The 12,538-nt window shown below is 38.0% G+C and overlaps 1 protein-coding gene across 1 annotated transcript in view; it reads left to right on the forward strand.

Moving 5' to 3' along the window:
• RELN (reelin) overlaps positions 1–12,538 on the forward strand; it is a 511,249-nt gene that overhangs the window by 399,708 nt on the left and 99,003 nt on the right. The window contains exons 25-28 of the mRNA XM_082846929.1: positions 510–715; positions 3,333–3,504; positions 3,989–4,189; positions 9,085–9,317. Coding sequence (XP_082703055.1) covers positions 510–715; positions 3,333–3,504; positions 3,989–4,189; positions 9,085–9,317 — 812 coding nt within the window. The remainder of the gene's footprint in view (positions 1–509; positions 716–3,332; positions 3,505–3,988; positions 4,190–9,084; positions 9,318–12,538) is intronic.

Consider the following 12,538-nt stretch of genomic DNA (forward strand, 5'->3'; position numbering starts at 1 on the left):
GTAACATATTATTTCATCTAATTGTCACAACACCCTGTAAGGAAGGTATTATTACCCATGTTATAACTTTGAGGAAAATAAAAGCTCACAAAGGTCACACAGCTAGTGAACAGCATTAATCATGGGCTGAGATTCAAACCCAGCTCCAGCTGATTTCAAAGTATGTATGTGGTCTTTCTTCTCCATGACTCTGCCTGGAGGAGATTTCCAAAGCGAATGCTGGGAGTGTTTTCATTAAAATGAATTTTGCTTTATTATTAAAGACTTTTCAGTACCCTTTGGTGGAATTAGCAGTTCTCAAGGATCTCATAACCGAATCTGGGAGTCAGTGATGTAGAGACTAATAGAATGGATCCAGGAGCAGTTAAATGGCATAACCTGCTCCTCTCAACAATAAATGAGAATAAGATCATCTCTACATAGTGCTAGGATGCTCATATGAATTTGAAATGGAAACAACTAATTGCTCCCAGATAATTGAATCTGTGATTTTTCTGTTCTTCCAAAAGGCTGGAAAAAGACGGTTGGTGAGCTGGGATCTGGATACTTCCTGGGTGGACTTTGTCCAGTTCTACATACAGATCGGTGGAGAGAGTGCTGCGTGCAACAAGCCTGACAGCAGAGAGGAGGGCATCCTTCTCCAGTACAGCAACAATGGGGGCATCCAGTGGCACCTGCTGGCAGAGATGTACTTCTCAGACTTCAGCAAACCCAGGTAACCAGCCCCAATCTCCTTCCAGTGCGATAATAATTATTATCTCCTTGATTATTATTAGGCCTTACCATACTAATATCCCTGTTTTGCATTTTACAACTGAACCTTATTTTATTGGAAAAAAATTATTGAAAAATATGTAGATCCAATTCTTACAAATTAAATATATTTTAGATATAATACTTACAATAGAGCTATTTTGTAGATTGAAGGTTCATAAGTTCATTGTTTTAAAATATTGAGTTATTTCAAGGTGACATAACTCTCCATAATATAACACAATTAGATATGCAGACAGACCAACCCAAAGCATTTCTTCTAAGGCACACAGGGGGAGAGGTGGAAACCAGAGAAGAGGCAACTAGGTCTAACAAGAGTCACAACATCCAAGGAGAGAGTCAGGGATGGTGGGTGGGAGATGGAGCCTGGTGAGATTCCCCCCATACAGTAGAAGGGGAATTGATAATGGGGCCAAACTGGTTTAAACAACAGTTTGAAACTATTCAAATTATTTTTTCCAAGTAATAGCATTGTCCATCTGGAAATTACTGAGAATTCAGTAAAGCAACTAGAGTACTGTATAAACAAACAAAAATTCACTAGCTTTTTCAAATTCCAGAGATATTCCATTTTTATTTAAGGGAGTTTTTCTTTAGGGGTTATTTCATCACGTTCTCAGAGAGTTCTATGACACTAAACTGGTTAAGAAATTCTGAATTGGAAGATATCAGAAGAAGACCCCATGATGGCAAATACATAAATAAATATAAGTTTAAGAAACAATACTGAGAATCTCTGTAAAGGAAATAATAAAACTTCAAAACTTCCTTCAGAGATATAAAAGAAAACAAATAAATGGAAAATAATACAGCATCCCTGGATAGGAAAACTGAACATTGTGATATGAAGAAATCTCTTAATTTACATTTAATGCTATTCCAATCAAAATCTTAGTGGCATTTTTTGGGGGGGAGCTTTATATCTGGAAATATAAACTGGCAAAAATAGTTTAAACTTTTGACAAAATATAGAGGGATGCCCCGCACAATATTAAAACATATTGTATAACCTACAGTATTAAAGTGGAATGATACCAGTGCATGGATAGAACAATCAAGCCAAATAGATGACCCAGAAATTGACTCAGATATCTGTACAAACATATATGAAAAAAAGACACATCAACTATCAATGATAAAGAAATGGTTATTCAATCAAATGGTGTTAGAAAAAAATGGGTAGGCTCTTGGGGAAAAGTACCTATTTAGATTATCACCTTACATCAGCAAAAACTGTTAAAGACTGGTTAAAGAGTTAAACACTTAGGTTGCTATCTGATCTTGGAAAAAGACCTGAACTTTCTAAACATAAGTTCAACGCAAGAATTAACAAAGAAAAGGACTGCTTACACAGAAATATACTACATACAGATGTAAAACTACATACACATGTAACACATATATTTCAAAGAAAACAGAAAAAAAATGAAAAGAAGGAAAGCAAACTGAGAAAATATATGCAACAAATACGAGAAATAGAGGATCAGTGTTCCTGTAAAGAGCTTATACAAATTATCAAGAAAAACACTAAGATCCCAATAGAAAAATGGGTAAAAGGAATGAGTAGATGTTACACAGCAGGGAAGACATATGTTTAATAAAATGTGATTAATATCCAACCTCTGTGGCAATAAAAAAGATACCATTTTTCAACAGTCAAATGGTCATTTTTTAATGACAACACCAAGTGCTCTCTCCACATGGAGCAGCAAGACAGGTCCTCTCATGTAATCCTGCAAACCATCATGACCCTCCCAGAAAGGAATTTGGAAAAATCCAGAGCCTTAAACGTGTCCAGTTTATTTGACCTGGTAATTCCATTTCTAAGAATCTTTCCTAAATAAATAAACTGAGGTATACATAGAGCTTGATACATAAAGATTTTTCATCACAGAATTATTTATAATAAGGAAAAGTGAAATAAATACTAGCACATCTGTGTGATGAAAAATTATATAAACGGTAAAATGATCTTAAGAACTTACTTTATTGACATGAGAATGTGCTTATGATATAATGTTAAGTTTTAAACTGTAAGATACTGAATCATACATATATCTCACCTATGTAAAAGATTACATGCTTTAATGATATACATCAAATTGTTAACAGAGGCCAACCCCATGTGGTAGCTTATGGGTGATTTATATTTCATTTTTAATGCTTATTTATGTTTTCCCCCAATAAGTAAGAACTGCCTTGAAAAAATTGTAATGCTATTTTAATGCAATAACATACAAAGGAACAGCTTTTTCTTAAGGGTTTCTTTAAAATATTATGGCCATTGTCATAGTAGTCAAAAGACACTGTTCAATGAATCAAACGCAGTTGAAATATTTGCCTCCGAAAGATACAATTCCAAACGGAAAAACCAGGATTAGGACTAAACTTGCTTACAACTTTAAACCTCTTGTCTTATCTGTCTAAACTTAGAAACTTTACAAAAATACCAAGAGATCAAACAAAACATAACTTTCTCTTGTTGCTACTCGTGTTATTTTAACAGCTGCTAAGAAAAACAACGCTTTCCCAACGCTAAATGATTTGCTTTTATGCAGATTTGTCTATCTGGAGCTGCCAGCTGCTGCCAAGACCCCTTGCACCAGTTTCCGCTGGTGGCAGCCTGTGTTCTCAGGGGAGGGCTATGACCAGTGGGCAGTCGATGACATCATCATTCTGTCCGAGAAGCAAAAACAAATCATCCCAGTTGTCAACCCAACTTTACCCCAGGTACTTCTCATTATGTCTGAACTCCAAGAAGACATAGAATGGTAAAAGAGGATGGGATCAAATAACTACTCACTCCCCCAAAGATTTAGTGCTTGACACTTGAACATGTAGTTTAGTTTTCTGTGTTTGCACTTAACTTTTTTACCTCTCTATGCTACTAGTTCATAGATTATTTTGATGTTAAAAAAACAAAACAAAACAAAAAACAAGACTAGAAAGTTTGGCCAAGTCATTAAATATGATTATTAGTGTGTTTATGAAATGATTAGATACACAGTGGCAAAATATATTCAGTTGTTAAATAATCAGGAGAAAAAGTTCATGGCAGTTTAAAAAACAAAAAAAAAGTTAATTTAGAGAGTCTACTGTATTTTCCTAGAAATACAAGTAGTACATGGCCCTGCATGTCATGAACTGAAAATTCCTTTCTTGTTTTCAAAGCTACCAAATTGCCTTTCTGTGTTGTTTGTGTTGTTCCTATTAGAACTTTTATGAGAAGCCGGCTTTTGATTACCCTATGAATCAAATGAGTGTGTGGTTGATGTTGGCTAACGAAGGAATGGTTAAAAATGAAACTTTCTGCTCTGCCACGCCATCAGCCATGGTGTTTGGAAAATCAGATGGGGATCGATTTGCAGTAACTCGAGATTTGACGCTGAAGCCTGGATATGTGCTGCAGTTTAAGGTACTTATGCACAAACTTCTTGCAGGTTAAGGAGCAGCCATCTTCCAGATTTATAAATGAAATTCACAAAGAACACAAAATATTCATATTCTAGTAAAGTAGGGACTCATCTGAACAAAGTTGCCAACAGTCTTAGAATGGCAAAGCTTTTTAGCTCTACCCATAAGGGAAACAGCTTGTCAGTTTTTAATGAGCCCCAGGAGTTGTGGCTATGTCATTGTATTTCTTTAAGGGCTCATGGAACTCTACCGGAATTAAAAAGAAAGATGACTTTGAGGATTTCAATCTGATTGTGACTTAATAAATCCCACGCTTCTGAATGGTAATGGAAAAGTTCTCCTTTTCAGCTTACTAGTGCTTTTTGGACTCATGAGTAGTTTTATGTTTTTACTATGGGGTTTTCAAACAATTTCTCTTCCTTTGATTGAGTAAATTTTTACTTTAATTTTCATTGTTCTCTTAAAAGCTGCTTGTTTTCTGTGTTGTGATAATATGTCAATATGTATAACAAGTATTTACTTTGACAAGCTCTTTTTTCAGAACCCTAATCAAAATTTCATTGTGTTTATAATAAAATCCCATTGGTGAATTCTGGGGTTGAAAGTAATGCAGTTTCAGTGAGCCAGCACAACTACATGGTCCTTGCATAATGGCAGGATGCAGATGCTAAATAAGTTACAAATGGAATTATTAAAGAGATCAGATGTTTACAGGAAGCTCTTCAAATATAATTTCCAGAGGTCTGTAAACAAGTCAGTCATAAATAAGATGATTAGTGAAATGTTGTCCTTCTCTGTTTAGATTTTGATGCTAAATTGCCATGGAAAGAACACTCATAACAGTATATGACTCTATATTAATTTGTTGGTACTGCCTAAAATGGGAACAAAATAATACCAGTAGCAAATACATTGCCAGAATAATATGCTCTTTCTCATCTTGCACGTTTTCTAATTAATTAGTCACAAAATCATGATAGTGTGTAGGTGTTGAACTCTGCAAGGTGGTATTCTGAAGTTTCGACATCTAAATAGAGAAAACATTACTAAATGTTTCAAGTACTTAAACAACCAGCAACAATGCATAATGCCTAAGAAAAGTCTCAATTCTCGAATCACACCAGCAGAAAACTGTTGATTTGTGGCTATCAGTTGATAATAGATATGTAATATGAGTGATTTGGGGATTGATAATTAATGTATATTTGGGAGCTGTAATAAGAACTTAGTGTTATTTTTACAAAAGGCACAGTGCTGGTAAAGTTTTTGTGACTGCCTGCCATGTGTCAACACTAAGCTCTAGGAATATAGAGATGAGAAATACAGCCCAAGCCCTTAAGGAGCTCAGAAACTAGCAAGTGAGCCAGAAAAGTGAACAGTTGCATTACAGTCGCTGGAGTGCTGTGGTAGAGAGAGCCTCTGATACTCTAGGAGTACCTGACATAGTTCCTGGCATATGGCAGGTGCTCCGAAATTATCTGCTGGTTGAATAAATGGATGGATGGATGGATGAGTTGAAATTGGAAGTTTCTAGAAATACAGAGACTTAGCCAGCTGAAAAATGGAGGGGGTGGGGGGATTCTAGTTAGAGGGAGCAGAATGTGCAAATATGTGAAAATACATGAAAGTGCAAGTGAGAATGGAAATGTCAGAAATTTAAGGAGTTTGGAGTATTTGCCACAGAAATAAGAGATAAGGTTTGTCCTAAAGGGCTTTATCTGATACTCTAAGTCACTTGGATATTAACCCAAGAGCGATGAGTCATGGAAGATGTTTAATACATTGAATGTAAAAATCAGACCTGTGTTTTAGAAAGATCATTCTCTTGACTTAACAGGAGGGGAAACTGGAATCAACAAGTACATTCATTCATTTATTCAGCAAATATTTGTAAAGCATCTGCTATGTTCCGGGCTCAGTTCTAGGCTATGAGAATAACTAGGAATAGAGAGTTTGACTAGGGTGGTGTAGGATAATTACTATTTTGTAAAAGGTTGTCAAGTTAGCCTCACTAATAAAATAAGTTTTAATCTGAGACCTGTGAAAAGTGAAGGAGGGAGTCATGCAGCGAGCACTCCAGGCACAGAGAACAAAAAGGACAAAAGCCTTGAAGTAGGAGTGTGCTTGGAAAAGTTCAAGAAACCAGAAGGATGCCACTGTGACTAGAGCAAAGTGAGGAAGGGGAGACAGGTAGAAAAAAATAAGGTCAGACTTTGACTTCTGCTCTAAATAAAATGGCTAGCAGAAGAGTGACATACTCTGACTTAGGCTTTTAAAGAATCACTCCGGGGCTTCCCTGGTGGCGCAGTGGTTGAGAGTCCGCCTGCCGATGCAGGGGACACGGGTTCGTGCCCTGGTCTGGGAAGATCCCACATGCCGTGGAGCGGCTGGGCCCGTGAGCCATGGCCGCTGAGCCTGCGCGTCCGGAACTTGTGCTCCACAACGGGAGAGGCCACAACAGTGAGAGGCCTGTGTACCGCAAAAAAAATAAAAAAGAATCACTCCGGTGACTGTGTTGCGAGTACACTGGCAGAGTCAAAAGCAGAGATAGAAAGACTGGCTGGGCAACTATTGTGGTGATCCCAATAATAGATGATGGGAACTTGGACCTGTGGGATAGCAGAGGAGGCAGAGAGAAGTACTCAGATTGTTGGGCATATGTTGAGTAAAGTGAGGATGCTAGAGCAGTCATCAAAGTAAGAAATGAGGAGGCCAGATTAAGGCGAAGCCTGGGATTATAAGATAAATGGATGGGTCTGAAAGATGTTAAAGGTGTGTAGTCTACAGGTTTGGGTGACCTATTGGGTGATAAAATGGATTCTAGAATGACTCCCACATTTCTGCCTCCAGTCACTGAAATTGCAAATATAGGATTTAGGGATGCCTGTGGATTGCTGAAGGGCAGATGTACAGGAAGTAGTTATGTACATTGTGCAGAGAACCTGAGAGCGACCATATCTGGGAGTCATAGGGATTCAGAAGGAATCTGAAATTATGATTGTGAATGAGATTAGGACGCATGTATGAAGTAAAAAGATAAGAAAGCCAAGAACTGCATTCTAGAAGACATCAACAGTTAAGAGGCAGGTCAATTAAAAAAAAAATCACAAAGATGTCACAGAACTGAAAGTTCCATCGACTTGCTTACTTTAGAAACAGTGGCAGTGATAATAAGTCTAAGACAAAAAGCTAAATAACTCTGTGTGCCCAGTGTGAATGCTGTCACCACGTGCCAACCGAAGGCTGTGCTTACTAACTGGTGATATAATAAAAGGGTTTGTGTTACAAAAGGTAATCAGGCATCTGAGAGGGTCAAGTCTTTATTTATTTTCTTGACATTTAACTATGTAAACTTGGAGAAATGAATCACAATAAAATTGCCGTTAGCCACATTTTTAAATCCTTCTGAGAGACGCTTTCTAGCTCTGAGCACGGAATTAAGGAAAATATGGAGTCTTCCTTTTTTTGAAAGACTGGCTCAAGCTACCTTATAGTCACAAAGATGAGGGTTGGCCCTTGAACTCTGACCCAATGTTATTTGCCTATGGGCCTACCTTTCCTGCGTCCTTTATTTTTTGGTCATGATTATGTTCTTTTGAGTTCTTCCATTTTTTTCTATAAAATTTGACTATTCTTAGTTATAAAGTCTTTACAATAAAATTCTATGGTGGCACCAACCAACAAATGAAATAAGATATGAATAGATCATTTATATAAGATAGCATGTAATTAAATACCAGGAAAAGAGTTTGACATTTACAATTTTCAAAAAATATAAACTAGGGGCTTCCCTGGTGGCGCAGTGGTTGAGAGTCCGCCTGCCGATGCAGGGGACACGGGTTCGTGCCCCGGTCCGGGAAGATCCCACATGCCGCGGAGCGGCTGGGCCCGTGAGCCATGGCCGCTGAGCCTGCGCATCCAGAGCCTGTGCTCCGCAACAGGAGAGGCCACAGCAGTGAGAGGCCCATGTACCGCAAAAACAAACAAACAAACAAAATATGTATATATATATATAAACTAAAACAGTAATACAGTCATTTATATATTTATTAATTTAGAAAGAAACTGTCTAAAATTATAATAATATTGAGTGCTGTGTAAAACTGATTCATTTGAACCCAGGTGATTAAAAATGAACACATATAAATAGGAAATTCAAAGTGTTTCTGCATTTTGATTCAGTAATACTACTTCTGGGTATTGATATGCTTCTTTATAAAGTTTAGAAGAGAAAACAAGAATAAAAATGGTTGTGCTAGGGCATTGGGATTTAGGTTGCATGTTTTTATAATTTTTTTAGAATATTGTTAATCCTGTGATGACAATCATCTACACAGGTACACAGAAGAGTAATAGTTTTATTTCTGGATTATGTTGCTTATTTGATGCTGTGACAAGAACTTAGCTCTTTCATCTAAGCTGAGAATGATTTCTTACTGAGCTTTTGTAAGAAACCAGAGTAAAATTGCTTGTTCCACTGAAAGCAGAGGACAGCTTCAGTAACCTTCATGTTCTGAAGAGGACAGCCCTTTATCGTCTGCTTCCCTCTGTTTATACCCTCTGTCTGGGAAAGCAAAAAAAAGCAGTTTCTTGGCTTCTTATCTTTTGTCCAAGACTCCTGTCCCATCTGTGCTTCTCTCTTCGCTTCTATAATCTCAAGAAATCCACAAAATGGGCAGCTGGTCCCGCTTTCTATTGAAAATCCCCTATTGCTTGCCTATACAGAGATTTCCAGAACCTTTGAAAGGGTCTTGGTTGGAATTGAGTTGCCCGTGTCTTATCATTGTAAATTTAGTGCAGACTCAGTAGAAAGAGCCCTGATGGCTGTAGCACCTAATTTGTTAAATGATGACTTGAAACCAAAAGCTTGTATAATTTTGTCTTTCCTTTTAACAGCTAAACATTGGGTGTGCCAATCAATTCAGCAGCGCTGCCCCAGTTCTTCTTCAGTACTCTCACGATGCTGGGATGTCCTGGTTTCTGGTGAAAGAAGGCTGTTACCCAGCTTCTGCAGGCAAAGGATGTGAAGGAAACTCCAGAGAACTGAGTGAGCCCACCCTGTATCACACAGGGGACTTTGAAGAATGGACGAGAATCACCATTGTTATTCCAAGGTCTCTTGCATCCAGGTAAAGTGACCATTCTTATTATATGCCATAGTTGCCATTTCTGAGGAGCATATATTTATCTCAGTATCTTCATCTCATTTATCTCAATAACCTAAGAGAATTCATAAACTCTAGCTGTAAGGACTCTTGAGGAAATGACGCTCATACTTGTGAAAAAGTTCACTCGCTCGCTCATCCATTCATTCATTCAACAAATATTTATTGAGCCACCTACCTGTGCCAGGTTCTGTTCTGGGCACTGGATTACAGCCCTGAACAAAAGATGTTTAAAAGCTAAGGGAGTTATAAGGCATTATTGTATCAGACTTTCACTATATAGAGATTTGTGATAATGTAATGCCTCCTTAAACAGACAATTTGAGATATCTTACAATATAAAAGATCCCTTTAAATGACCATTAAGATAAATAATTAAAACAATAGGGAAAAAGATTTAAAATCAATTGACAGAAGAATGAGATAAATGGATCAAGAACTTGAAGCAAATTAGTTTCAGTAATAGGGCAACAAATTTAACTCTTAGCTTCCTGGCAGCTAGGACATAGTGTGGGAGGTCAGGGGATAGGGTCATTTGGTTCTCACTGTTGGGTAAAAAGAAAGAAAATACATGTATTCTGATAATATATATCAGATATATATATCATATATTTCTACATTCAGTATTCTAGAATACCTTTATAGTACGTATATGTATCTTTGTGTCAGGTAGAGTAGGTAACATGAAAATCAGTGTTTTAACTCTGTAATTTTTCAAAAGATGAAGCATTCTTCAAGTAGACACTTCTTAATTGAATCCTAGAACATAACATTCAATTGTGACTCAGTCAAAGCATTTCTGTGCAGAGCTTAGATGGTATAAGACTACTGGCACTGCTGGTGATGTAAATTAATATATGGTTGAGATACTCATTAGTGCCATTCATCAATATTTCCAGCTTACTTCCTTCCTGGAATATGGTAGGATTATACTTTCCCCACACCCTTTAAAGTTTGGCATTGCCAGGACTTCCTTGGTGGCGCAGTGGTTAAGAATCTGCCTGCCAATGCAGGGCACACGGGTTTGAGCCCTGGTCTGGGAAGATCCCACATACCATGGAGCAACTAAGCCCACGAGCCACAATTACTGAGCCTGCGTGCCGCAGCTACTGAAGCCTGTGCGCCTAGAGCCCGTACTCCACAACAAGGGAAGCCACCGCGATGAGAAGCCCGTGCGTCACAACGAAGAGTAGCCCCCGCTCGCCGCAACCAGAGAAAAAGCTCGCGCACAGCAACGAAGACCCAGTGCAGCCAAAAATAAATAAATAAATAGATAAATAAATGAATAAATTTATATAAAAAATAAAGTTTGGCGTTGCCTAATGAAATGTGAGTGGAAATTAAACATATGACTTTCAGAGTTCATGTGCATTTTGCTATCTTCTCTACTTCATGAAAGCCTCTTTTGAGATGAAGCTTACATCAGTCTGGGTCCTTGAGTGTCTACAATCAACAGACTTTCTTACAACCTATACTGGACATTATAGCATAAGCAAAAAATAAACTTTTGTTGGGTTAAGCCGCTGAGATTAGGGGTTGCGTGTTACCCTGGCATCCTATCTCATCCTGACTGATACAGTGATAAAAGCTAGAAAATCTATAGGAGTGGCTTACTTCTAATGTTTGTAGAGACCATTCTATCTATAATCTTTCACCTAATTGATCACCAAATTTGCATCTAGCTGGATATGCTGCTTGTGTTCATCTGCCTCCCTCAGTACTTAGATGTGCATACCTCCAAAAATTACACCTTAGACTTTGGTACACAGACTTCCCAAATGGGTAAGAAGTATGGTCAGGATGTATAAGTTTGTGTGGTAATCTATTAAACTTTGGAACATAATGTTTAAATGCCAGCTGTTCCAAGAAATGGTTTATCAGTCAGTGGATCCAAGTCAACTTATAAGTAATTTTTTTTGTCTTTACATGCCAGTGTACTTCGTTATGTATCAAAGAGGGACTCAAATGATTTGATGTGTATGTGGCAGAGTTGATGAGTTGACCTTCTTTAGTGAAATTTAATAATTTGACTTGCATTCTGCTTTAGTTAGGATACAGGCCCAGCTACTATAACAGAGAAACAAATACAAATGCTTAACAAGACTTAAACAAGTTAGAAATCCATTCTTTCTTGCATAATGGTCCACAGGTGAGGACTTCAGAGTTTACAGGGTGTCTCTGCCATTCTGAACACACAACTTCTATCTCTGGATCCAAGGCAGCTATTCCAGACCATGTCATCTCTTAACCAGTGGAAGGCAAAAAGATCAGGAATGCGTAGACGCATTACTTTTTAAAAATCATCTTTATTCCTTTTTCATATTCCTCAGTACAGCCTAGGATAATATTTGTACAGTTACCTATTGCTATGCAACATCCCTCTCCAAAACTTAGTGGCTTAAGACAACAGTGGTTTATTATTTCTCATGGTTTTATGGAACTGGCTGGGTATTTCTTCTGCTGGTCTCTCCTAAGCTTTATAATGTAGCTGCATTCAATTGGTAGGTAGATTGATTAGTGTCTGGGATTAGTAGGACTTTTCTCTCTAAGTGGTCCTCATCCCAGTATCCGTCCCAGTATTCATAACAGTTTCCACAGTTAGGTGGTTCCAAGAGAACAAAAGTAGAAGCTGCAGGACCCTGTCTTTTTTGCCACATCCTAGTGGTCAAAGCAAGTCACAAGGCCAGTCCAGATTCAGAGGGTGAGAAAGCAGACTCCCCTTTTTGATAAGAAGTGCAGGGAAGTCTTGTAGAAGAAGATTTAGTATGATCCATTGGGGGTCATTATTGTAACAACCTACCATACTTTGTCCTAGCCCTAATGACTCACATGTCTCCCCCAGGCAGATGTACTCACTTTCCTCCCAAAACCCCCAAACGCTCATCTCATCACAGCATCAGGTACTAAGTCACTGATTTCATGATTTCTATCAAGTCAGAGTTCCCTGGATATGGCTCCTCTTGACCCATTGACCTATGACCTAAAGAAACAAGTTATCCACCCCACCCATTACCCAACATACAACAGTGAGACAATGACAAGATAAACACAATAGACACCCCAACTCAAAAAAAAGAGTAAAGAATGGGAATCACATAGCAACCACTGGCTCATAGGGATTCTGAAAGCTAGCAAGATTGTTGTTACTAGGGTTCCCTCCTCCACGAGCAATGTCCAGGATAAGA

The sequence above is a fragment of the Leucopleurus acutus genome (genome assembly GCF_964270905.1).
Source record: "Leucopleurus acutus genome assembly, chromosome: 9".
NCBI classification, from domain to species: domain Eukaryota; kingdom Metazoa; phylum Chordata; class Mammalia; order Artiodactyla; family Delphinidae; genus Leucopleurus; species Leucopleurus acutus.